General features: G+C 39.1%; 1 protein-coding gene across 8 annotated transcripts; it reads right to left on the bottom strand.

The window, feature by feature from the left end:
* Positions 1-975: 975 nt before the first annotated feature.
* Positions 976-18,662, bottom strand: C9orf72 (C9orf72-SMCR8 complex subunit). 8 transcript variants are annotated; one of them, XM_075726787.1, is made up of 11 exons: positions 18,627-18,662; positions 16,749-17,234; positions 13,653-13,712; positions 12,664-12,759; positions 11,958-12,022; positions 9,534-9,606; positions 6,064-6,180; positions 5,105-5,340; positions 4,540-4,597; positions 3,482-3,591; positions 976-3,402 (listed from the first exon to the last, which is right to left on the bottom strand). In XM_075726787.1, the coding sequence occupies exons 2-11, from the start codon at positions 17,190-17,192 to the stop codon at positions 3,216-3,218; spliced, it is 1,446 nt and encodes a 481-aa protein (XP_075582902.1). In that variant the 5' UTR covers positions 17,193-17,234; positions 18,627-18,662; the 3' UTR covers positions 976-3,215. The 8 variants fall into 8 exon arrangements, with proteins under 8 accessions (XP_075582902.1, XP_075582900.1, XP_075582903.1 ...); XM_075726785.1 differs by lacking the exon at positions 18,627-18,662 and adding an exon at positions 17,880-18,161; XM_075726788.1 differs by lacking the exons at positions 13,653-13,712; positions 18,627-18,662 and adding an exon at positions 17,880-18,161.
* Positions 18,663-27,332: the final 8,670 nt, after the last annotated feature.

The raw sequence follows: 27,332 nt of genomic DNA, 5'->3' as shown, positions 1-27,332 counted from the left end.
GTGTAGCTCTATGCCAGGACAGAGGTAAGGGACACAACCATGCTCTATTCATGTGCAAAAATCTACTCTGCATACTAATGCATATGGTTTATGCCTCTTTGCTGTTGATGAGAGGACAAAGTACATTCTTTGTAGGCTCTGATTAGACAATAGAGGTGAGTGACGTGCCTGTATGAGATAGCCCTCATATTTTGGACCACTTTTCTTTGTCTTCACAGATCTGAGAACAGAAAGAGAAATCTTTCTAACACCTTTTTCCAGTAGAGAATGGAGTGCAGAAGTCCTGGCACTCTGTATTGGTGTGTCATACTGGTGGCTCAGGGATACGAACGTTACCAAAACACACATTTTGTTCTGGAATAAAACTGACATTATGACATACTGATATATAGACTGGGAATATCCTCTGCAGTCCTAACAAATAAGACATTCCAGTGGACGTCTTTCTGTGCTACCTTTATAGGTATGCAAAGACCAGGAATCAAGCTCAGGGAAAATGTGCTACTAAAAATGCTCTGAAACACCACTCCCCTTTCAAATCCAACTGGAAGAAATAAACTTGCCTTATTCTTTTAACTGTAAGGAACTAAAATCCTGAAGAAAGGTATTCACTGACTGCTAGATGTAAGTGAACTCCTTAAAAGATTTCTAAATTCTCACATATGGGATTAAAACTTTTTAAAAGTACAGGCTAAATTCTTATTTGAGCACATCAGAGGCATAGCAAATCACACTGGTCTCAGCTTGAAATGATTAAGTTCTTAACAGAAATGGAGGAACTAAGTAACACATGACTTTCTATCAATGACAGTCTATGATTCACCATCTCAGCATAATTTTTAATTTAACAAGGAAAAAGGTTTCTTCCTTATTTCAAAGGATAAAAGATAATGATTCTACCAGATACAGAACACAAATTATATGAAAAAAATCAGCAGCAATTAAAGTAAAAAATTTTGCATGAATTTTATTAGAATATTTTGTTTCCTGAGCAAGATTTACCACACAACATGCAGACACATTTAATAATTTACTTCACTATACATTGTGCACTTGTGACAGCTGTGCAACAAAAGTAGCAACTGAGAAAGTTTCCAGCTTTTAGTAATTTCAAAAAGTGACAGCATCTTCAGTAAACGAACAGAGCTTTACTAGTTACTAGTGTCAATGTTAAGTTTCCAATGCCTATCAAGCTGAAGTGATTAATTTCAGCAGCACATTTAAAGCTCTTTAGACTTCAACACAACTTCTACACTAGAAGTTTCAGCAGTGTTTATTACAATTTTTTCACAATCTTAGACAAGAGAGTAAAAACTTAGCACAATCAGGCTCTTTTCTAATGGATCAACTGATTAAAAACACAGAAGGAAATAATAATGCTAGGAAGACAAACAGAATCTCAGCACAAGTAACTTATGTCAGCACAATTCTGACAAGTTCTTTGGATGAAGGGCTGAGCTCATTGTAGGAGTCCTACATATATGTATATCAAAAAACAGCTCCACAAAATGTAATTACTTATTCAACTAGGTAATGATGATGTTCATTCATGAAAATGGTGTGCAGCTGGCAGCTCAATTCCATGTCTTTCAGAAGCTCTAAATATTTAATTGTGAATCTTTGTATTTCAGGAAATATATGGGAATTCTGGACATCTAAATAAAGGACAGTATTCCTTTTAAAATCTGAGTATTGGACATTTCAGGAAAAGTTGTGAATCTAACTTTATGCCTCGCTGCATGAGACAGACAGTAAAAAGCTATCTTGAAAACAGAAACCTGTTTGCCAGGAGTGTTATAAACAATTTAAGCAGTAGTGGTTTCTCCAACCACAAGTGCAGCTCTTTCACAGTGAATATTGAGTTATGAGGCTACACCAAAACATGACAGAAATACATTCCTGTGTTTGATCAAAAAGAGAAGAAACACAACAACATGCAGTACAGATGTACCACTGATTTCAATGTAACACATACCGACCATGTGTCAAAACTCAAAAAAATGGGTCTGGATTAACCTGACACTGCATGACTCTACATGCCACTGAGAAAGAAAGGTTGAGGCACACAAATAGATAATGTGTTTTTATTTTCAAGCAAAGCAAAGTTGAGATGTGCTAAGATGAACTAAGAAGATTGGCAAGATTATTGACTAGAATTCACTTAGGAAAATGCTAATCACATTAGTTCATAGCTGTGCTCATCTCTGAATTAAGGATCACTAAATATATTAATATAAATGTAAAAAAAAATTACTGGTTTATCTTTTAGTTTGGTTATCACCTTGGTGTTCTTTGGAAAGGTCTAATACTTTAATATGAACCTTATTCTAACTGACAGTGGAAAAACTAGCATCAGTTTACAGACAGAAAGACTGACAACTGCTGCTGAATGACAGAAGTTTTCTGCTTTGTGTTTTGAAAGAGCTCATTTATGCAGGATCACTGAACACTTCACTGCAGGATGGCCCAGCAATCTGTGACAGAGTATCCTGGTTGGCACTTACATGCACAAAGCTGCCTTAAATAATGACCCATTTCCCACATGCAGAGTGCTGCTACTTAAGCTGCTAATAGCCAACAGTTTGCACACAAGAATAGCGCTTCGTAGTATATTAAAAAACCCAAACACCTTTAAATGCTCTAAATGAAGGAGCCAGTACTGTTAAAAAGGGAGATGAGGGAAGACAAATTTCAGATTTGTACCACATATGCAAGAAAAAACACTTTTAAAAACTCTTTGAAACTCTTGGGAGGCCCTTATTCTGCAACTTCCATGATTAGAGAGGACGTATGTATTGTTTTCTGTGGGAACACTAAATATATTGACACAGCAGAACAGGGGAAAACTGGCACACACCTGAAAGAAGTCTCTGGGGGAAGAGAATTAAAATGCTTCCCTTCATCATACACTAAAACATGTTCAAATTTATCTACTAAGCCCATATGGCAAAGGAACCTCTGGTAACATTTACTTTTACTATTAGAAAAAGCACACAGAAGAGATGGATTCACTAAAATCATGCTTGTCTAGCTGAGTTGATATTCCCCCTAACAAGACCTCCTCCTGTTTTGGACAGACTGTAGTGTTACTGTGCTTCTAATGCTCCATCCTCATGATTGATGGTCAACGATTGTCACAAGTGTGGTGGTCACACTGACAGATTTCTTTTCACGCCATGCAAGACTGCAATATTATATGTTAGCAGTGGGGAACTTTAAAACGTCATGAGCATATCACGTTCTTGTACGCTAGTGTAGAACGGCCTCCCAAAGATGAAGGAATGTAGACCTGGTTTAAGCTTCTCAGCCAAAGCCATTATTATGTTAAGGTCGCCCTCTGCTGTTAAATCAAGATCTATCTTTAAGCTACGAAGAGACTTAAAAGGTTTTTTTCCTTTTTGCCTGCAAGAAAATAAAAAAGGGTGTTGTAAAGAACAAAGGAAGTTTCTCAAAGCCTGCTTTCTATCATCTGTTCACTTACGTGTCATCCTCTATGTATTTTATTAAAGTTAAGGCTTTTCTGTGAAGGACTAGCAGAAATTGTGCAAGGAAAGTACTCCTTAGAGACAAGCCAGGCTTCAGATGAAAGATCTGTTAAAAATTATACCAGAAAATTAGGTAGACATGGAAATTCAATTATCATTTTAATAATGTGGAATATAAAGAAACATTGCATTCACACGTAATATACCCTTAATTATAGCAAAGCAGGCACATTAACAGCAGATTTGTAGATAAGTTCAACATTCTTTCTGTTTTCTAGCTGCTCAGATGCAATAAATTAAGCTCTTTTACAGTTTGGATAAAGTATTATTTTCCTTTTTAGAATCATAGAATCCTAGAATCGTTTAGGTTGGAAAAGACCTTTAAGATCATCCAGTCCAACCATTAACCTACACTACCAAGTCCACATTAAACCAATCAAGGGTAGACTAGACTAAACCATGTCCCGAAGCGCCACATCTACCCGTTTTTTGAACACTTCCAGGGATGGTGACTCCACCAGCTCTCTGGGCAGCCTGGTCCAATGCTTGACTACCCTTTCTGTGAAGAATTTTTTCTTAATATCCAACCTAAACCTCCCCTGGCGCAGCTTGAGCCCATTTCCTCTCGTCCTATCGCTAACTACGTGGGAGAAGAGACCAACACCCACCTCACTACAACCTCCTTTCAGGTAGTTGTAGAGAGCGATAAGGTCTCCCCTCAGCCTCCTCTTCTCTAGGCTAAATGATCTGAAAATTTTAAAATGATCTGAAATTAAGCCCAGTCAGGTAGCTTGCTCGATAGTGTAACTGTAGACACCGTTGCACAGCAATAGAAAATATGCATTGTTTTTCAAAGAGAAGGAGGATTTTCAATATTATACTAATACTACAAATTACACAAGTATTTTTCTCTAGTTGTGCAGGGAAGAATCATAGCACTAGTATGAAAAGGAGCTACCAAGCCAACAAATTATCTATTCATGTTAAATTATCTGTTATTAGAGCTCAAAATACTGAAATTTATCTCTTGTTCTTTCTGAAAAAGCATGATTACCTGATCCAGGAAGGCTTTTACTAATGTATCTCGATGCAGGATATCTTGAAAGACATTTCTATAGAAAAGAAAGCAAACAAACATGTGAGATAATGCCATGAAGGGGCACTAACTGTCCAGCAGTTGTACACAACAATAGCATTACTGTTTACAATCAGGCAGAAATTAAAAGTGAATTCAAAATTTTAGTGAATTAATAATCCTACTATTTTTAAAGCTAACACAGAATTTTAATGCAAAACTTTCAGATGAAATGAACTAAACCCAGAAAAGCCATTGGGCCCTGTCAAATACACTTAGCTTTGTTATACCCCTATTTAAAACAGACAACAAAATTAACATAACATGGTCGTAAGTATCACTGAAAATTAATTTCAGTAATATTTAATGCAACAAAACTACTGACAGAACTGGTAAATTGCTCCAAAATGAATGCAACTACCAGAGCTGAAGGAGCTTCTTAAAAGCAAAAAACCCTCATGTACTTTATTAGAAGGTACACTTCGTACTACTTTACTCTCTTGTCCCAAATCAAGTAACTTTGAGAGATGTGAGGAGTACATACAAATCAGGTGTGAAACTCTCATCTGTGTGGATAATATGATCTTGAGACATTTCTTCATCTGAATTAGCTCTCCAAAATGCTGTCAGCTCGGATCTCATATATCGTCGTTGGTTATAGATGTGTTCATGACAGGGGGGCATCTGCTTTACGGTATTGACATCTACATCTATATGTGTAGTAGGATATGGGGCATACATTACTTGACGGAAGGGCAACACAAAGCTTCCTGTTGCATCCTGTTTTAGTGAAAAAAATTATTCTTCTAGTTACTTTTTTTAAAAAAACAAAGCTATATTGGAACAAAACAATATTAACGCATCATGCCTAAATTTTAAATCCCATTTGTTTAGACATGTTTTGTTTGAGAGAACTGGTGGTTGTAGCCCAGTAAAAACTCCTTCATACTGGATGATTCCCTTAATACAACAGTGAAAAAAGGTACTGAGGTAACCTGTGTATTACAGTATTGCATCAGCTGGTTTGTGAGCCCATTAATATTACAGTATTACATTTATCTGGTAAGTTTAGACTGCTCGCTATAGCAAGAAGCATTATTTTTCTATTCATCTTCACCCATTGCCACAGCCCTTTTAAAATACTTGGAAACTGTCGGACTGATAGACTGTTCTTTTTTGGTTTTGGTACAATAGAAAAATGTAATGCCTTGTGGGATTCTAGCCCCAAGTAAGCAAAAGAGTAGTATTATTGACCTCAAAGTATAGGAACAATTCTGGACAATACTCAAGAAATAGATGTGTCAGAGAAAAGACTGGCTTGGAACTTTTAATGCAAACAGTTACAAGGAAAGCTATAGTGCCAGAAAGGAATCAAGGGAAGATGATGTATTTCTTTGAACATGAATGGGTGTATGTGTGTGTGTATCATATGCACACACATACATATACATTGAAGAATGTTCTTCAACTACAGAAGAATAGAACTTTCCTATGCGTACTTACTTTGAGTAAGCCTTGAACAAAAAGTCCTGACTCGTATTTGAAAGACGACTCATTTCTACAGAGTCTGGAACACTTCCGCTCTGACGGTGTAAGAAACAGACACAATGTTCTCACAATCTGCGTTGAAAAGAACAGTTTTGAAAAACACGAACATGGAAGGAATGAACTGATCTTCAAATGCAATTTCTGACTAGAATGTATTAGGCATTTCAAATGATGAACAAAAAAGTTCATCATGCTTATTAGAAAAGCCAGAACTTTACCAAGGTCACAGAATAGTGACATGCTTAAATTATTATGCTGTTAAGCCATATTACTCCAACTTCTTGTCAAATGAAGAAAAAATCCAACACTTTTTGGCAAAGTTTTTTTTTTAGCCAACTATGTAGAACACATCACTTTTGCATTCTGCTACCTCTTCCTATTACATAAACATGAGTTACTGTGATTATTTTCCTAGCCTTTTGGGCCTCTTATTTTATTCATTCCATATTGAAACAGCAGCTATGGTCTCCAATCAGGCATAGTCAATTTCCTAAATAACCATCTATGCTTATTTCCTCAGTAATTTCCTCAAACTCTCCATTAAAAGCAACACAGGTACTTCATTATTTGTTTTCAAACTCCTGTGCTGCAACAGCTACAAGTAACCATCTCCAAATGCAAACATGTATTCCATTCTGCTAATCTTTCAGTCTTAACCTGTGGTGTCCTATCTGTGTCTGTAAGATGTTTGAGAAGCCTCTATCCTTGCACAATGTGTTCATGCAGTACCTCAAACAATGACAACCTAGTTTCTGACTAATGCTTTTCACCACTTCAGCGAGATGCAATAGGTAGTTTTTTTATTTTAAAGAAAGCTAAAGTATTCCATAAAGAAAGCAATTACTTAGAACAGTTGCACTGTGACACAAAGAGCACGCTGCTGGTAAGAACCTGTGTAGAATTTATGAAATTTACCCTGAATGTATCTTGAGACTCACATTCTTCTAGAATGTTTTTTTTCCAGTAGTGTCTAGCTTATCAATACCTTATTTTACATACTCATAACCATTTAGACCTTAAAGTCTTTTAATTAATTATTTTACGAACTATAAACTTTAACTTTATATAACCACTTAAGCCTTTAACATTTGCTCTATTATGCTAACTTAATCATGTCCAAATCTTACATCCCTGAAACAATACATATTAACTGTGGTTAGCTGATTTCACCTAAGAACTGAGAATTTTGTTTTCTTTGGTTCCCCTATTGCTCGTGATTATTTTTGAGTATCAGCATTTACTGTTCATATGATCAGAGGTGCTTTACCATCACTGCCAATACACACAAAACAATGCATTCCCGCCCGCCCGCCCCCCCCCCCCAGTTTTTATGAAGCATCACAAACTGCTTATTTCAAAACACAGGTTTACTAAAGGTGCCTTGAATTTTTTAAAAAGACTATTATATTTCACTGCAAAAAGGAGCCCTAAATACTATAAAATACAAAATATGTAATATGTATAGTCTGCTCTTAGTTTGTATTTCACATTGAAGCAATACACACAGATACATACATACATATATCACAAAGGGCATCAACTTCAAGAATTAAAATGAGTTTTTCCTTGAAGGAAGGTTTCAGTCTTACAAAATAAACCAGAGCTCAAAAATTAGTACATCATAATTAAAAACATAAGCAGACAGAAAAGCCCAATATACAGAAACATTCCCTACCAAAAAATGAATTTACCTGAATATACTGCTTCTCCATACGTAGCACTGTAGGACCTTTGTCATGGTCTCAGGACATGGGACTACTGTTATTGCCAGAGGTCCCAGTGTAAATTGAAAACTTATAACGCTACGTAACTACACAGAACCATACCCTCACAGCAGTACTGGTATACTCATTAAGTGCAGTGGCACCTAACACCTGAAGGCTCTAGGATTGCACACTTTTATGAAACGCTTCTTTTCATTCCCAGCTGCAGGGATATTCTGAATCAAAGAGGTTTATTAAAGGACTCGGCTGTGAATGTAGGGAGGCAACTGACAATGAAATACATCAACATTTTCTTCATGATTTATCTCAGAATAACCTAACTAAAAATTAACTTCAGTGTTTTTATTAGAAGGGATGGAGTAACACCCTCATTAGATTCAAGTCAAAAGGAAATCCCTCTGAAAAAAACACTGCTACATTGCACTATGCTAAAAAGAAATATGCTTTAAGAAATATTTCAATGGACAGTAAACACAAGTGTATCTCTTCCAGGAATTGCTTTCAATTTATCTGAAACTAGCATTTTGGTATAATCAAAAAGCTGTATACAAAAAAAGCACTTGGAGAATAAGGAAAATATCCTCATTTGATTTTTCCTTCATATACTAGGTAAGCTTAAAATAAGCATACTTATTTTAAGTATGCTTAAAGAAACTCTCCATTTACACCAAAATACTAGACGAAAAGCAGTGCAGGTAATAGTTTCATATTGGTTCAAATTAAATATTTCATAACAAGCTTACAAGAGAGTTAAAAATAGTAACAGCATGGGAAAAAAATGTCTACCACAAAAATGTAATTATTTTCTTGTTCTGAAATGACAGCTTCCAAGAGTGACCTTTTTTCCTCCCAAATAGACCTTAACAATGTATATACTCTTCCCCATTAAGAGGGACAGCTAATGCTGCTTATTGTTTCTAGGCCTGAACGCTCCTAATCATCATCCCTACTGATGTGCTCCAGCAACTATGACATACTGAGTGTTTTGTTGTTACAGGACTCAGTTTTAGGGGTTCATATCTGTACTTTGCCTCTTTCTGGTTCTTCTGGAAAGCTGAGTCAAACCTAATTTAAGATCTACCAGTTAAACTGTACACTTACTTACCAATTAAGTTTTAAACAGACTGAAGATGAAGTCAACACAAACACAGGTACAAAGAAAAAAATGCTGGAATTGCTGGAACGGTTTAAGGTCCTAAGAAGCTTGCCTGTTTCAACATGGGTATGTGACTACAAACTCAACAGCTTTAGGGTTCCGTGAAACACAAGCAGTTCATGATGTAGAAGTACATTTATTCCCCAGTGTAAGAGAAATTATGCAGATACTAATTTCTTAAGAGTAGACAGACAATACCCATTGACATAGCTGAACTGGGCAAGCCAGTTCAGACCTCTTCAATGTCTACATTTTAGCTAACAAACCTAATTTTAAAAGCTCAGACTCATTTATTACTAGTTATATACAGTATCAATTAAATTGAATACATCAGTTTTCTTATAGTTGCCAGAATACAACTGATAAGGCAATTTTCAGGCAGAATTATCAACTGCTAGACCAATCAGCTGAAGTAAGATAACCAGACAACATTATTCCTTCCTTATTCAACCTCAAGTATGTTTATAGATAAACATTCTTCCAAATAACACTGTAACACTCCTAATCATCAGCATTTAAGTTTTGTTTATTAGCAACTGCATTACCTTATTAACTTTTTCTGCGCTGCTTCCTACAACTACAGAACAACCACAGGTCTGCAGGTGTGAACTAATTGCACTGCAAATAAAAACAAACATAGGTAAATACATTTAACCAGACTTTTCAAATAAAACAATTATCATCTTCACAAGAAGAATGAAGTGCTCCTAGTATAAATATAGGCCCGCACCTATAGGCCCATACCCATAGGACTTCACACAGCTGTGTAGGTTACTGCTCAAATCCAGAAGTTCAATAGCATCTACATTTTCATTTTGATAAATAAAATGACTCACTCGGAACCCCCAAACACCAGTTACAGAGCAAACAAAAAGTGTCTACTGCTACTATCTAACTGTATTACAGAATCTGTATAAAATAATTCATCTAAAGTAGTAGAAGACATATTAATAATGAAGGATTTGAAAGCCTCTTCAGAGAAGATGTATTCCATGGTTGTCCTCATTTTCTGAAACTGTGGATCAGAAGCCAGTTTTGGGAGACTTGGCAGGTAAACTGTTCTACTTTTGGTAACTACATGGGCAAGAGCATGTCACAAGCTTGAGTCCTTCAGAATACACACAAGCATGCTGGAAGTTGAGTTGAGTGATCTTGTCTTGTGAGTTGCCAGCAGCACAGATCTGACTTAGTTTATCTTAAGTTTGGAGGCTGCAGTAAATATACCTGGACTAACCTTGACAACTCTTAACTTGTCCTTAAGAAAATTCTGTTGAGGTTTCTTATCCTCATCCTCCCTTTCCCCCTGCACTTTCTCAAACCAGCATCTGGCCTACAGCGTCAAAAAGTCTAGATATCCTAGAAAGTCTAGATACTATTAAAATTTTTCTCCAATATCTATGAATATACAAAAGTGCATTTATGCTATCTTACTGAAGGATGCATTGTATGTGATTCACCAGTGCTAACAAACACCTCTAATTGATAAGGGCTATAATAACTACACTCTGAAATCCTACAGATGGACTTTATAGTGGACTTGTTACTGTTTATCTTATCAAGTATATTCTAAAAGTTAAATTTAAGACCATCTGAATAGTTATGAATTCTTCCTTTGGGGCAGAAACAGATGTTCAGTTTTAGCCAGGAGAGGTTTAGGTTGGGTATTAGGACAAATTTCTTCAAGGAAAGGGTAGGCAAGCATTGGAACAGGCTGCCCAGAGAGCTGGTGGAGTCACCATCCCTGGAAGTGTTCAAAAAACAGGTAGATGTGGCACTTTGGGACATGGTTTAGTCTAGTCTACCCTTGATTGGTTTAGTGTGGACTTGGTAGTGTAGGTTAATGGTTGGACTGGATGATGTTAAAGGTCTTTTCCAACCTAAATGATTCTATGATTCTATGATTTAGAAGTTACTAAGAAAGCATGACTGCTTGTTTTGAAGGTTGGTATTGTTGATACAGCAGTTTATTTAGTTTAATCCAATTTTTATTCAATGACATGTATAAATCCATACAAAACTATATTTAAGACTTGAAATCTTAACCTAGATGAGCTGATAAGCTTTGCAGATAAGCTGAAAAGCAGACACTTGGACCCCTCACACGAATGGCCAAGTTGTTATTTTCTTTTCAGGACAAAATTTCGAGGGAGAAAGAACAGATTACTGACACCCTACAGTCTACTATCTGCCCAATAAATCTCCATCTGGTATGACAATAGCTCATCATTGTAGGATCAACGGCTCTGGCTGTTTAAAATAATCCATTCCATAATATTCACTTCATTATTTCCCAAATTCTCTATGGAACTAAATACTACATTATTGTGATGAATTAGCTAATTTAACACATGAATTTCTGTAGTACTGACAGTGTATAAATAGTTGGCACTAAGCACTATATAAATGAATGCAGTTACACCAGAGATGTTCTGAAAGGTAACAGAACATCAGTTAAAATCTATGAAATATGCTTTCCCACAGGAAGAGACCAAGTTGCTCTCAAGTGCAACTACTTCCACTTACACATTAAAAACAGCAGGGAAAAAAGAGAAATACACAGTTTAATAATAAGCGTTCCAAATGCCATACCATTAATGACTCTTATTCATAGTTCATGCAGTAAACACAACACAGGATTTTTGGTATAAAAATGTAGGACTTATATCCTCATTAAATTAAACATAAGTATGAAAGAAAAAATATATTTGATAGTAATTTTATTGTCAAACAAATGATTCTGTGATAACACAGAGATACAGCTATTAGCTCAGAGCCTTTCTTCTAAAAAGACAGCAACTTCTACAGCATTTTATAGACAAACATCTCAAAAGCCAAATACATGTCATCCTCCCCCCTCCTATAAAGAAAACTAATCTAATACATGTTCACATGCGCATACATATATATATATATGCACACACAAGTTCAAACTGTTTTACTACAGCATAAATCAAAAATGAAATTCATACTTGAGGAGAAAGCCTTCATGGCAGCTATCCCCAATGTCATCATCATTTAGCACTGTGTCACTTATCTGAAATGCAAGTAAATATAAACAAAGGTTAGACAAGGATCTTCCATTTAATTGATCTTTGTTTTAATGATAGGTGGGAACCATTTGGGAACGATTTAAGCTAAGTTTTAAGACCACCCAAAAAACGTACAACCTGAAAAAGACCACCTGACTTCAGCCAAAGCATTTTAGAACTGAGAGTGCCACTTGATTATTCAATGTTCTTCACCAGTCACAAGTCAGATTCCTCCCAGTGTTTTTTTCCTATACCCAGAATATTTTGAAGTAGTGCATGTGAGATCACTTCTACTTCTTCCATGAGAACAGAAAACCACACTGAAACAGGTATCAACATTAAAACCATTTACCTCCCCATTCATTTTCAAAAAGACTTTCCACTCCACTCTTAAAAAAGGTATCATCCCAAGTAGTCAATTTAGCTAAGTGCTGACCATAAATAATACTGCTAGTACTGTTATATTTACTGAACTAAAACAGTTATGTTAAACCATTCCCTACACCACTCAGAAGAACTTGATGTGAAACAACTGAAATGTGCAAAAATTTATGACAACTGTGGGGTTTTGCCTGCCAAAGAGAGTAGCAAACCAGAGTGCCGAAGCCACTTTTTTATTCAGAATACAAAGATCACAAGGACTTACATCTATTTCTTCTGGAACACTGTGTGATTTCATAGATGAAAGGAGTTCCATTACAGGAATGACTTCTCCTGTCAGCATTGGAATGATGCTCTGTCCCTGTGCAATAAATAAAATGCTTGAAGTAAAAGCATAAAAGAAGTTACTACTAACATGAACTTGCAATATTACATGCAAAATATCTGTAACTTCCTATTGTTTTGAAGTGTGGTATGAGCTGAAATTGATGCACGGACTTCTTGGGCTTTGCTCATCAACAATTATGAACTGGAAACATGCACTTCGCTTCCGAACGTCATGTCTAAAATACATTTCCAGGGTCCTATGCCAATTTTCACAACCAGTTTGATTGGCCTAGACAAGAAGTATTTGGAGTGAGATAATTTGATCATACCATATTACGTGCAATTACTGTTAAGCATTTTAGATCCAAGTCTGATGTTTTAACAATGACAGGAAACAAAAACAAGGCATATTAGTTATTAACATACAAAATTACTTCTCTATCACAAGAAACTGAAGCCACAAATTCATATTTAGAGTTTCAGAAACCAAATTATTTTCACAGTCTTATCCATTAGGTCTCCAACCACATTCCAACATGACAGACTCCGTACATCTCCCTAAGTCGAAAAGGTCATGACCTAGTGAAAAACCACCCTTGATAGGAGGTGAGCATGAATCTATAGAAGCTACTACCTTTACAGAGTTTTCAGTTCAAGTAAATGACTTTCCTTTTCTGAAAGGTAATATTCTTCATAGATTTCCACTTTACCCATAAAGTGATGAAATATATTTTCCTTCAACTTGTTCACAGCTTCCATCATCCCATCTTCAGCAACTTTGCCTCCTGTGCATGGCAGGTCATCAGCCAGTCCAAAGTATCTTCCTGGATCCCAAAAATAAGAAGCAGCACCAACTTCTACAGTCACCAGATGCAGTCAAATAGTTTTGTGATCATGTGCCATACACATCAACCAGACGGCCCTTACCTGGTCCTCCATTCTCTCCGTGCCTTCCAAGACAATCTTCTGGAAATGTCCTTGCCTCTCCTGAGCAAGAGAAGCAGTTAAATATAAACGCTCTGGTATTTGTTTATATATGTATGCACACAACAGTCAAATGGTACAGTTTCTTCCCTGTGGAGTCATGCTTCTTAGATTCAAATTTCGATGTTCAAGTTTTTTTTCTTTTACAGAGTTGACATTAGCAGGAAGTGATGTCACTTTAAACAGATCAATGCTCCCTGCTCTGCCCCCCACCAAATCTCTCACATGCTTGGGCAGGAGTAGCAGGAAAGGGAGGGTGTGATGACAATGACAAAACATTGAGTTTCTTCATTACAGATCAAGAAAATGCCAAATGATCAGATTATGGTACAGAATTTCACTTTACGTATGGATTTTTATTTTCAAATGGGTAAGGTACAAGACTGATGGCTCCTGATGAAGCAAGAGAAAAATCAGATCTCCAGAATGAGAAAAATTATTTGTTTGGGGAGGGTAGGAAAAATGGGACTTCTTTTTCCCCACATCTTGAGACATTGACAAGTATTCAAAACATTGTTTTATAACCAAGTACAGGAGACACAAAACGTCAAAATACACAAAACACAATGTGCACGAGACTGGACAAAGTTCTCAAAACAGACTCATCGCAGCTGAGTAGCAAACTGCATTCAAAATGCAACTTATAACAGAATCAAGTTATTATTCACAAAGAGAATTTGGCATTAATCACTCGAACAATCAATACAATACGCAAAAAATGGAAGATGCTGCGAGAACTAATGATATCTTTTGCTAGATGCTGACAGGTTATTGCATTTTTATTTGTAACTCATTAGCTTCCTGTGACTGAACTACTGAAAGTTGATCAAGTGGGAAAAGAGTTTACATAACTTTTTTTGAGCAGATGAATAGGGAACAAGCTACAGTAACAAAACTTGTCTAACCATCTAAAAGACGCATCTGTGAAAAACAATACTGGAATGAGGCAGATTCCTTCGGGGCACCTCCATCCTTTAGTTCAGTGTCAGTGAAGTAAGACATCCTTGACAATGAAGATCCTTTGCTTTAAAAGAAGTCAGTCTTCATGAAGATAAGGCTGAACAAATGGTGTAAACCACTTCTTTTTAGAAATATAACTGCTCAAAATTATTAGACAAACATCTGGAACATAAAATTGAAGTAGATAAAAGGGGTTTCTAATCCCATATAGACAACTTGCTTGGAGTTGCTTGTCTGTCTTTGCCAGGCTGAACACTGTTCCATGCTTCTCCTAGTCCTTGAATTCAGAAATTTTCTCATCTTCTAAATTCTAGCTGTAACTGTTGTCTAGCTCTACACAGAACTCATGAGAGCCAATAACCACAACCATTAGAAATTCCAGAACATTGTTCCTTTCAGATATGACATTGACATTTTTTGTTCTGTTGTAGCCATAGTTGCTAAACCACCTCAAAACACAAAGTACAAAATGAGCCTGTTTTAATTCAATATTATCATTCTACAACTCACGCCTAAATTTTAATCTACATTTTCAAAGCAGTTTTCTCTCTTCTAGGTAAGGCTGCAGAACTGCAGATATATGCAGGGATCTTTGATCTTCCTCAAAAAAAGACAAAAAAAAAAGAAAAAAGAAAAGAAAGACAATACATGTCTATTTCAGAATGTCTCACTGTCTCAGCTAACCCAGTTGACCTATCTGCTTCAAGAATATCTGAAAAAGTATGAAGAACTTAATGACTAATTTCTGAGGAAACTAGTAGAAAACATTTTTTGTCATTCTTCATGCCACTTGAATGCTACTTCTACTGTGGAAACATACTGATATGGATTGATGTCCAAAAAGAGAGAAGATTACTATAGTTAAGAATGATGGACAACTCTTATTTGACCACTCACATTAAAAGTCAGTACAGAGGACACTAAATGACAGAGAAGCAATGTAATCAAGAACATGAAATAGCATTCGCTTACGTCAAAAGCACTAACATCCAGCGGACTTTTAGATGACTAGATCAGGAATGAAATATTTGTTTCTACTATATTGAAAATTAACTTTATGTCCTATCCTTCCTCTGAAAAATAAACCCCAGAAGTATCAAGAGCCAATGTAATAGAAACCACTGCCAGCCATCATCAGGCAGTACAGCAAAAATCAATGGAGTTTGTTTGTGTAGTAAAAAGGAAACACCACCACAAAAATTAACATGAGCTTATTATTTGTGGAATCTTAATTAGTTCAGATAAGAGCACCCAAAAAGGAAGTTTAAAGTATCTTGACTAGAGGTCTCAAAACAGAAGAGGAACAAAAACTTTATCAGACAAAGATGCATCACCATACACATTACAGCTGACGTGCAATCTACTGCTCTAAGAGAACTTGTACTCCATGAAGACGACAGTTTTAAATTTTTATTATTAGAATGTTATTTATTTTAAACAAAAATACATAACAATTTTCACTTAATAAGGAAATATCCATAATGTACTCAAAGGTAAGAGCTGTAATTCTTCAGAAAAATTTAGCATGTTTTCCTTTTCAAATTACAAACGTAGAAATAGTTGGACTAAAGTAGATGTATTTTCGTGGTTCATCGATTAGTTTTACACAACTTAACACCTTCCAAATTTTGAAAAACAAAACTGTAAAAACAATGCCAATGTTAATTGCATCAGTTCCCTTTTCTGGACCTCAACAGTGAAAACAAATTATTTGAAACACAGTAAATTTACAATTGTACCTAGTTTAAATACACTAACACACTTAAAAGCAACAATTTATATCAAATTCAGAGCGAACAAAAACTGTACAGGATACCTATTTCACCTAGATAGCCTGGTACAGGTTTTATCACCTGTATTACAATATTACCAGGCTAAATCATGTGGCTAAAAACCCTAGCCTTGAATTTGTTGACATACTGGTAACTTTTAACCTTCAAAATTATATACTTGTAGAGAGGTCAGCCTCCTCTGAGTTTTTGCGTCTGGACTGCTATATGACAGATGTCACAATCTTAATTCTTGCTTTTGCTCAAGACAACTTGGACAACTGTTTTTAGTAATGAACAATAAACCTACCTTATGCATCCATATTCTTCCTTTCCTTATAATATGTGTTAACCTATCCACGCACACTCTGTGAAGCGGCAGGTAGAAACCAAGTTCACTTTGTGGAAGTATAATTGATAGTCCATATGTGCTTCTGTCTCCATTCCAGTTTCCATCGAAGATTAATGACACAATGATTACCCTTTTTTCCGCCAAGACGAAGAACTTCACATCTATTGCACCGCTTTCTGCATTCCGAAGTATTTCTCCATTCAGGGTGTGGTTAGCAAGAAAAGTTATTTCACCATCACTGAGAAGTACCTGTTCTGTCTTTGGGGCCCAGATGTGCCGCACTCGAGGGCCAAGAATATTGTCCCAGTAAGCAAAAGTGGCAGCTAATAAAGGTGACTCGCCATTCAAAGAGATCTCTGTTTTAGCAACTGCAGGAGACGGTGGTGGACAAAGAGCTGACATGCCTGCTTCCTCTCTTGTGTACAGCTGAAATGCCTACATTACCTAAAAAAGAAGTTTTCATAGAAAAAACAAAATTAGAGCAGCACGCATTATTATCTCATTTTCTTTTGTTTCCAAATAAGACTTCAAGGGACAACCTGACTTCTACACCTGAGATTTCACTGTAGGCTTCATTCAAGAAGCGTATACGCATACCTTCCACATAATGAAGTGGTGTGCTTTACAAATGTTAGTTAGTCAGACCTCTAATACCCTTTACTCAGTATACAAGTATGATGAGCCTGCACAACATTCAACTTGTGTAAGAAAACTGACATAATATACATCACAGTGACATGCATAAAACAGTGACAACATAAAACAGCTTAGGTCTGTGTATTGGACTGCCACGTTACTTTCTGAGAAGTGGAGCTCCAATACAAGTAAATGACATGCACAGTGCATGCTATACAAGACAAATGCTGGATAGAAAATTCTTCATACTGCGCAAACACAAATCCTTAAACATTTTCCCTAGCCGTTTCCAACAACTCTACAGCTTCCCCATGTTGATGGGCCTGCAGAAGATAACAGGAAGTTTCACCTTCCCTAAAAGTTATGCTAGAGTCACAGGAACACTTTAATAAAAAAGTTTTACAAATAAATTCAACTCAAGATGGAAAACTATGAAAGCTGAAATGCATTTACCTCGATGAAACTTCACATGACCAGAACTCAGCTTTCCTTTCCTCTCTGCCTGCAGCACTCCACATGACAGCACAGGGGGACGCCCCCAGTATCAAAGGAGCAGTAACACCCATCTCACTGACACAGCTGTAACTTGCCAGACCTCTGCAACCGTTTCATTTCATGTATCTGAACCTTTTTTTTTTTTCGTTGTAAGTGTCCCTAACAAGACCGTCCAAGTGCATTTCCTCACAGCAGGAGGGTAAAGCACCTTTCTCTCCGGGTACTTCTCAGGCCCGACTGAAGAACTCTTGGCTGTCCCCTGCCAGCCGGTGACCTGCCCGGGTAGCAGCGGGGCAGCCGAGGCCGCTTGAGGCTCTAAATCTGACTTCACGGTTTTCAGGGAAGACGAAACACAGCGCTAGTCACCCCTGCCTCCTTACGCTCCTGGGCTGACCAGAGACTTCCTCTCACCACAGCCCTTCCAAAAAAGCGAGCCGCCGTCAGCCACGGCGGCTGCAGCAAGCGACGACCGCCCGCAGGCTGAACCACGGCGCTCGCAGCCGGGACCAGGCCCGTTTCGCACCCTCCAGCTCTGGCCTGAACTTCGCGAAGGACCCACCTCCCGGGGAGGCGGTTGGCAGGCGACCTACGAGGAGGCCCAGCTCCCTTCCACCCTCACTCCGCCAACAGGAGGCGGCGACGACAGCCATGACAGCCGCGACAGCCGCGATATGCCCGGCCGCCCCGACCCCGCGCCCGCCTCACCTGCGCACCGGCCGCCACCGCCCCGCGCATGCGCCCGCCCCCTTCCCGCCTGCCCACACAGGAGCGCGACGCAGCAGCGCCCCCGCGCAGGCGCGGTGCCGCCCCTCGCCGGCGGGCGGCGGGAGCGGGCGGCGGCGGGGGTCCGGGCCCTCGGCGGGCGGGGAGCCGGGCTGCCCGAGTGCCTGCCGGGGCGCCGGGGGCGGCGGGGCCGGGCTGTGTTGGCCGATGGCGGCGGCAGGGAGGCGGCGCTACCTGGCGGGCGGGGAGCCGCGCTGCCCGAGTGCCTGCCGGGGCGGCGGGGGCGGGCGTTGTTGGTCGATGGCGGCGGCAGGGAGGCGGCGCGGCCTGCACAGAAAGGCCTCGGTGCTGTGGCAGCCGCCTCCGCCGCGGCGGCGGGGAGGGCAGTGGTGGTGTGCCCTGGGGAGGGTTGCGAACGTAAGCCAGGTCGCTCTGCGGGAGCGAACAACCCCAAGTGAGCCCCGGGGCTGGCACGAAAACGGAGTGCAGTTTGTGAAGGAGCCGGAAGGAGCCCCAGCTGCAGGTAGCTGGGGAAGCTGCGTTCTGGCGGGTGCATCATTCTATGGAGGGGCTTTCAGGCTTAAAATCGGATGTTAATAATGACAGAATTAGGTTAGTATCCAAACATACTGTATGCAAAACAGTGATGATGCGCTCGTTTGAGCTTCATTTAGTTTTACAGGTATATGGTAGGTGCTTTTACATCCTGTCGCTCCTGCAGTCAAGTCTTATACTTACGTGTAAGAGGCGTTTATTTATTTACAGCCTAAAAAAGAAAAAGAGCCCTCTGATGTAATGACATGGCTCTAGTCCTGCAGGCTCCCTCACCTGTGCTGTACCCTGAGGAGCCTTAAGCAGCTTGAACAGGTCCATACAGGAAGTCTTAATAGGGCACAACAGACCTGAAGGGTGGGGTTTTTTGAGTCATACCTTCCCGATTTAACGACAAAAATCACCCTCCTCAAAATGCCTTTAATGTTAGGCAATTGAATAGCTTCACATCGGAAAACATAGTCTTCAGCCAGCTAAAACTTGCCTTTTAGATTACTTTTATTAATGATTTTGAAAACAAACAACATAAAACAACTTATGTCTGTGTATTGAATTGTCACTTTATTTTCTGAGAAGCAGAGCTCCAATACAAGTAAATGACCACACAATATTTATGTAACAATTATGCAAGAGCTTGGAGGAACAGTGGAATTAAACTCTAGCTTTAAAAGTTGCTGATACTTACTTCACTGAATTCAAAGACTAGGCATCAGACTCAGTGGGATTTCACTACTTGTCTAAATGTAAATCTATGCAGTTTATAAAAAACAGGCTTAGTGCATTTAGTTTACATTTGAACAGAAGATAAATGTAAACTGCTTCTCACGTAGTTGTAGACGTTCAGCTCTACAGTAAAAAATGCATTGATACAAGATAAGTAATGATGTAGGAAAAGTGGGCTTCAGGGATGGGGAAGTAGGGTTTATCTTTATTTTGTCACTGAATTGTCATGGAGCCTTGCATAAGACACTTGGTATCGCTGCATCAATTTTCCCATTAGAAACTGCTTTGAGAATTATATGTTTAAAAGCAAATCACCATGTTACATGAAAGAAATACTAGCATAAGTTACAAAACGTTTCTTTTTTCTTGAAGTAATGGATGAGTCTCTGTAATTGCCACAGTGGTATTATTGGCAGAGTGAAATTTCTGCCTGTTTTAGCAATATTGATCGTTGTCTTTATTTTTTTTTTTTCCTTCATTTTTTCATATTTTCTTCAGGCAGAGGAGGGAGTAACAATCCTATTGCATATGATTTGAAGAGACAATATTTCTGCAGGTCCCTTTTGTGGACACATCAGAGGAGTGGTGACAGGCTGCAGTGTAAACAGCTTTTTTTTTTTTTCCCCTGACAGAGAATACATCTGGCTATGAAGCCTAATCCTGCACATATGCAGAGAAATTAATTAGAGAGTGTGGAACACAGAGAAGATGCAAATGAGCTCAGGCTTTGAGCTTAAGCAAAAACACATTTCAATTTTAGTTATTTATGGTTTTAGTATGGCATCCTGAATCATTATTGTGACTGATGTCATGCTTTAAAATAAGGGAGTACATAGGCAAAAAGGGAAAGGGATGAAACAAAATGTAGTGGAACTCAGGTGCTCAGGCTGGTGGAGAAAGGCCATGGAAACACAAGGTATTACCAACCTACCCTGCTGCACTGAAACCATGCATGCTCTCAGGCCAATGCAAGTTTGCACCACTGCAAAAAACTGGTCTTGAAGAAAGCTAATTTCATGGTAATAAAATTAATGTTTTCCACCCAGATCAGATTGCTGCAAAATTAATACACAAGGTAAAAGACAGCAAATGGGAAAGGTTAGTTGGGGTTGCAAGAAGCAGGAACGCTTGGTGGTGGTGCAGAAATCAGTGCTGAGATTATGCTTTTTGCACATATATGCAACATAAAGCCAGATTTAGCTCTAGAAGACAAAGCTTGCACTCCCCTATCCCCAGCTATTCATTCCTACAACGGGGGAAAGGAGGGACTTTCCACAGTATCTCTGGTTGATGGTTTAAGGCTGTAGTTTCACATCCGTGTTAAAACCAGTGAAGTATACTTGCACTGTCACTGTCATGTTTATGGAGTCTCTTATTACTGGTTTTAACTTGTTCTTAGAAACACTGGCTTTAGTAAGTGCCAGGGCCCATGCAAATTTGGGCTTGACCTGTGGATACAAACTAATTTCACGCAACTTCTAGTATTGATTCTAGCTGCATCCCACCAGTTCTTTGTATCTGAGTGGTGCTATCCCGGGCTACTGTCATTATCATGTTAATAGTGTACAGATCACTAAATGCACAAACATGGCAGTGTAGGGACCCATTAATTACTGTGACGGAAAGCTGCCAGTGATTCTAGAGCCACTCAGTGGAAGTTAACAATTTTCAAATGGAAGTTAAGGATCCAGAAGTTTGGAGTGCTGAGGTACTTTATCCTAAGAGGACTCCCATGACTTTTTTTTTTTTTCCATGGTCCTTTTACACATGGAAAGGGTGATTTGATCTCATAATGAAAAGTGTTATATCTCTTCAAGCCCATGTGACAATGGTAAAATGACAACAAAAGATCTATGTAAATGGATGGTGGGAGGCAGAATATACATGGTTAAAGAGCTTTCAGACAATAGCTGCTTTGGAGCTTGGTGACACTGGGCTTCCTCTGTCTGGAGAGAGGCCCCTAATTTTACACAACAGCAGTTCAGCTTTGTACAGGTTGGATAGACAGATTGTGCATTTAGGCAGTAAAGATAATAAACTCTTGCTTGGCTGCTGAAATCACACTGTCAGTTCCTCTTAAGCTGTCACAAATCTAAAAAATGGAAAACCAAATTCAGTATCTTTAAAGATGCTTAGCATTGATTAGAAATACTTAGAATAAAAAATTCTGGAAGTGATACTGTTTTATTTATGATGGAGCAGTGGTCATGTGAGCTCCAAGTTTTTTGTTGATTCCAGAGTTGTTTCCAAATACAGCAAGACAGGATCTGCTATAATAAGCACCAGAGTAGTTTTGACTTGGCAAAATGGTAGGAATGTGGAGTCCACACCATATTGCTGCAGCATCAAGTAGAAATAAATAAATTACAAAATTCAAGAAAAGGAGAATCCACTACTGAGTAATACCCAGCTCTGTTGTTTTATTCTAATGCCACTGAAGGAGGATACTGTCTCAGTAAAATAATACGTGATGTTAAAGCAAACATACAATAAGCCACGTAGAGTTTAGCTGGAGTGTGGAGGTAGACGTCACTTTCAGTAAATAACATAATGTCCTGTGATTTGTATATCTCTCAGATGTGCTTTGTAAAACCGAGTTTCTCATAGCAGTAAGAGCTTAGCTAAGGCTAATTTCCATGATCCAAGTTACTATGCTAGATGTATTTGTCTGAGTCTTTCTAAGACTCAAATGCATTGTTCAGGTGCAGTTACACAGCTGATTTAAGTCAAATCTAAAATCACACAGCTGTTGAAAACAGGTGGTCTGGTCTCTCCTCAACCCCAAGTGAGTGTTCCCACTTTCATTTTTCTGCTTGTATTAACATTTGTATGATGATACAACCTAGATGTACAACAGATCAGGCTTACCTGTCTGAAAACCAGTTTCTTTTTTGTTTGGGTATGTAGGCAGGCAAACCTAACTTTGGGAATAATGTTGTACAGAAGCAAGCGTTATGTCATATTAAAGTTTATAACAGTAAAACAAAATTGGTCATAACCCAGGACCATATTTTAAAATAGGAGATGTGTATGTTGGGAAATTTTCAAGCCTGAAAGATGCTGGAAAAACAACAGACAGCTTTCTTCAATACATGTTAAAAGTGAAAAAGGCAGGAGAAACTATAGGAGCACTTCTTGTTAGGACCATTACATAAACCACTTCTGCCTCAGTTTCACTTCTTCCATTAAGTTTTACTTCTCTTATTGGGGAAGACTTTGAGATGTATTACGAAAATCTGTGGCAACATGCTGTTTTTTAAAAGCTGTAGATAGCCCCTGCAGGTTGCCATGGCCATGCCTGCTGCTGGCAATCAAGACATCTTAAAGGAATTTCTAGCAGAGGAAATCTTGTCCTTTCATCCAAAGCTTATGAAAATGGCCCTCTATTAGGACAGGCAGGTTTGGGAAATGTTTTATAATCTTACGAGTGCATTAGTCTTTATCTACTAATGGGCAGAAGAGTGTAAAGTCCTCTCATGGACCTTCTGGCTGCCATGAAAGGCACTCTTGAACTTTGGATAGCTAAACAGACCATCACCGAGAAGGCTGTGCTTAAGGAATTGCTTTCCCTTCACAGTCAGGTATGGCTGAACAGGATGGATTAATCAGGAAGTGTGATGTTTGAGGGACGCTTCTGTACGCTACTGTTTGTTCACATACTAGTGCTTTTATTCATTGGAGAAGAGGCACCAGGAAAGCCAGCAAAGACAATTTATAATCCTTTTGCTTTTTTTTTTTTTTTAAGTCCAAAGATTTCATACTAAAACTGAAAATGGAGACTTCAGTTTGTTCAAGTTTTGAATCTAAAGCATCACATATTTTGCACTACCTTGCCCAGCTATTTTCATGGATACACAGCATTTTCATGAGCCCTGACAAAAACTTCTGGGACATGGTATTTCTGTATGTGAAGGTCTTTCTTCTCCCACTTTTAACAGAATATTAAAGTACAATCTTTTTAAAAACATTGATTTTCTACTTCATTATTTCCACTGTCATTTCCTCTTGAAAAAAGGTCACTGATTTTAAAGGCATCTGCCTTATGCTGTCAGAAGTGTTACTATACCGTGCTAGATGTAGGGAGTGCTTATTGTTTCTGAAGGAAGTATGTAACTTATAAAATTACCATCATGTTCTCTCAAGATACATTAATGTACACTCCTAAGTAGCATGGCAACGTCCAGTTTCTATTTTAGTTTTGGAATGGGTCAGAGACTTGCTGCAGAGTCAGCAGGAGCTGGTCAGGAGGTTGGTAACAAGCCCAAGGGTAAAAAGTTTTCTCATGTAGTATCTGAGGTCAATGCTCATAGGTTTGGTGCAAGCTTTTCCAGGAAAAAAGTTGGGGCTTTCTGAAGTCAAGGTCTGCGACAAGGGGAAGCAGCAGGGTTATTTTGATGTCACTGCTGTTTTGGTCCAGCCTTACCAGGTCCACTTAGTGTCACCAAAGGACATTGCTCCATAAGCAGAAGCAGTTTCCGTAAGACTTCATGTAAACTAGAGGTCACTGGGGACAAGCAAGTGTCCTCAGGAGTCATCCAAGGTCAGACCCAAACTCAAAAGCAGCCAGTAGGTTCCTCCTGGTGGTGTCCAATTTGAGACCCAATGCTAACGTGGTCAGAGGTCAGCCAAGGTCACAGCTGCTACCAAAAGCAGACATCATAATTCTTCCTGCTGAATTCTCCATATATGCGATTTTCTGTAGTCAGTCTGATTTAATCACTGACTGTTACACATCTGCTTTTTAAAGTTTTTCCAATAAGAAACCATTTGCCTTTCACTTGTTACCTTGGCTACATCTATATATTCTAGTACCACAACACGTTAAAGCAATGTACAAAGCTGGTGTGATAACCTTTGGTAGGTGATACGTGCTTCACACAGGATGAGTGCGCTCATGAAATAATGAACCCTAGGGTGCAGCTTCACTCGAAAGACAGCAAAGAAGGCTGCAGGTAAGAGGCGAGATCAGCTATATCACAACTGCTCTTGACAGATTTTTCACGAACCTGATCAGCCATGGAAATGTGGCTTAGGTTCCTTGTTCATCATTACAAAGAAGGATTGCAGGGAGGAACTACAGGGGGTTTGGAGGGCTTGGGAACATGGCAGAAGGCAGATGTCTACATAAAAGTGAAAACTACTAACACAGATGGGTCTCATCCTCACTACAAGAATAATTTTGATGTTTCAGGTATTTCACAATTCTCTTTTTAAGCGTAGGTTGCTGGACTTGTTTTGTAATCACCTGCTGCTCTAGAACTGTAGGAATGTTCAAATCCCCATTGTTAAATCAGGATCTAAGTGTTCCATCACATTTAGTGACATGAAATGAATTGCCGGTCAATGAACTATGCATTCAGGATCAGTGTCAGCAATATAATAGATAAACTGATGCTAAATGCTTGCAAAACACTAGTAGCCACTTACACATTTTTATACGCCCATCTGTAATCCCCAAAATTTATAATGACATCCATGTATGCTGCCCCACCCCCAGTTAAATGGATGATTGGGTATGTAGGTCACAAGCTCATGTCCCCTCTACTGACTACTGCTGTGTGTGGCGGGGTGTTCCAGCTGTGCCTGCACCTGTGCCACCCCTGCAACCCAGACCCACATGCCACTGAGGAAGCCCCCTGCAAGGTGCCATGGGCACAGGCCAAGGCGGGTTCCCTCCTCTGTGTCCTTTGCAGTGATGGGGTGCAGGTGCCCAGCGGTGCCCTGCAGCAAGGCTGCTCTGTCCACCCCAGCACCAGCAGCTCGCAGGGTGTCCCAGGGCTGCCCTGGCTGTGCAGCACTCTGCTGTCTTCCCCACTGCCACAAATGTTTCTGCTGCTTTTATGCTGCTTTTCAGGCTGACTTCTTTACTTCCAAAGTCTCTCTTAATTGCCTGATTACTGTTTAATCCATCTGATAGTCATCTTCATCTTTAGCATTATCAGTGCTGGATGAGCACCCCCTGAGACAGTTTTGGGTGCCTCATTCACATTGACTGTTGCACTGATGTCCCTATCTGATCTGCTTTTGTTGTCTGGCTGTTTGAACAAGAAGAGGGGCCTCACAGGCATCCCAGTAATCACTTTCATACTCTAGCTATCAGAAACCTGAGCAGGGAATTAACCATAGAAAGATGGGTTTGTGGCTGAAAGGAAGGGATGAGGAGGTGGAAGAGCCAAATTCCATCCTGTCTGCTTGCGTATTTGTAATGTGCCATAAATTTAAATCTAAGTGCACAAAGCATTGTAAGAGTAAAAAACAAAGCATGGAACCTTAGAACCAGGGCAGGCATACACTTTTGGATAAGTAGTTTTGATTTCCAGGTGGAAAACACTTCCACACATACAGTGCTCATTGCTCCTCCCTTCTAGGTGTGTGACACTACATGGCCAGGTCAGGTTGTCTTTGTCTCTGATTTAAGAGCTTCTAATTCTAGAGGAAAACAAACTGTAACCAGAACTTCCAGTTCAAAATGGTTAGGGGGCAACTCCCACAACCTAGATAATGTCTTTTTGGTGCTCTGATAGTGTTTGGAACATGTGCTCCTTTGGTTAAAATACTCAAAAAGACACTTAGTGACACTAGTGCATTCTGTGCCTGAAATGGCACCAGCTAGAGGGTGATCACAAGTTTATGGAGCTATGAATGTTGAGCTAGTGTACCAAGCTGTTTAGTTGGCTTCATTGTCTTACTGCCAGCTTATTCTAATCTCCACGTTACAGTTGTTTTGCCATTATCAAGGTATTTACAGGTGTTGAAGAATCTGATTTTTTCTTCCAACAAAAACATAGTGGTATGCAAAATTCATGTTGTTGTTACAGCAGCATGCTTAGGTCTCTGCTGCTTTTCCATCCATGTGTGACAGAAGACACTTGAGCCAGATTTTATGCAGAGCATTCTTATGAACTCTTAGGTGTATAAACAGCTTTGTTCCTCCTCTTGAGCTAGGCAAAATTACTACAGCTATTTTCCTACAGCTCCAAGACCAAAGAAATATGTTCCACCTCATTTAGCCAGACTAAAAGTGCATATCCAAGTCTTCCCAGAGTCTGGAGACACATAACACCTACCTCCAAGCAGAGGCCCTGGGAGTAATTTGCAAGCAGAAAATGGCAGTAGTTCTTCTTTGAGGGATAGCTGGATATTCAGCTAGACAGCAAGACAGTGAAGAACTGGCACCTTTGGCATTCCCTACTGGCTTGCTTGCTCTCATAGTTAGACACTTGATCATCCAGCAACCCTGTCCTCCTGTCGCCTTGCTGCCATCACTGGCTGTAGCTCCAGCACAAATACTGCACTTGAACTTCCCAGAGCTGTATGTGACCCGGGAGCCAGTCCTACAGACAACTGGTCTGGGCAGTGAAGAAAAACGGTGGTTTCTTAGGATCACAGGAGTTGCCAAGTCTCATATGCTTT

This window comes from Pelecanus crispus, chromosome Z (genome assembly GCF_030463565.1).
Source record: "Pelecanus crispus isolate bPelCri1 chromosome Z, bPelCri1.pri, whole genome shotgun sequence".
NCBI lineage: Eukaryota > Metazoa > Chordata > Aves > Pelecaniformes > Pelecanidae > Pelecanus > Pelecanus crispus.
Note: the sequence above shows the minus strand (reverse complement) of the source record. Positions and strands in the feature narration are given on the sequence as shown.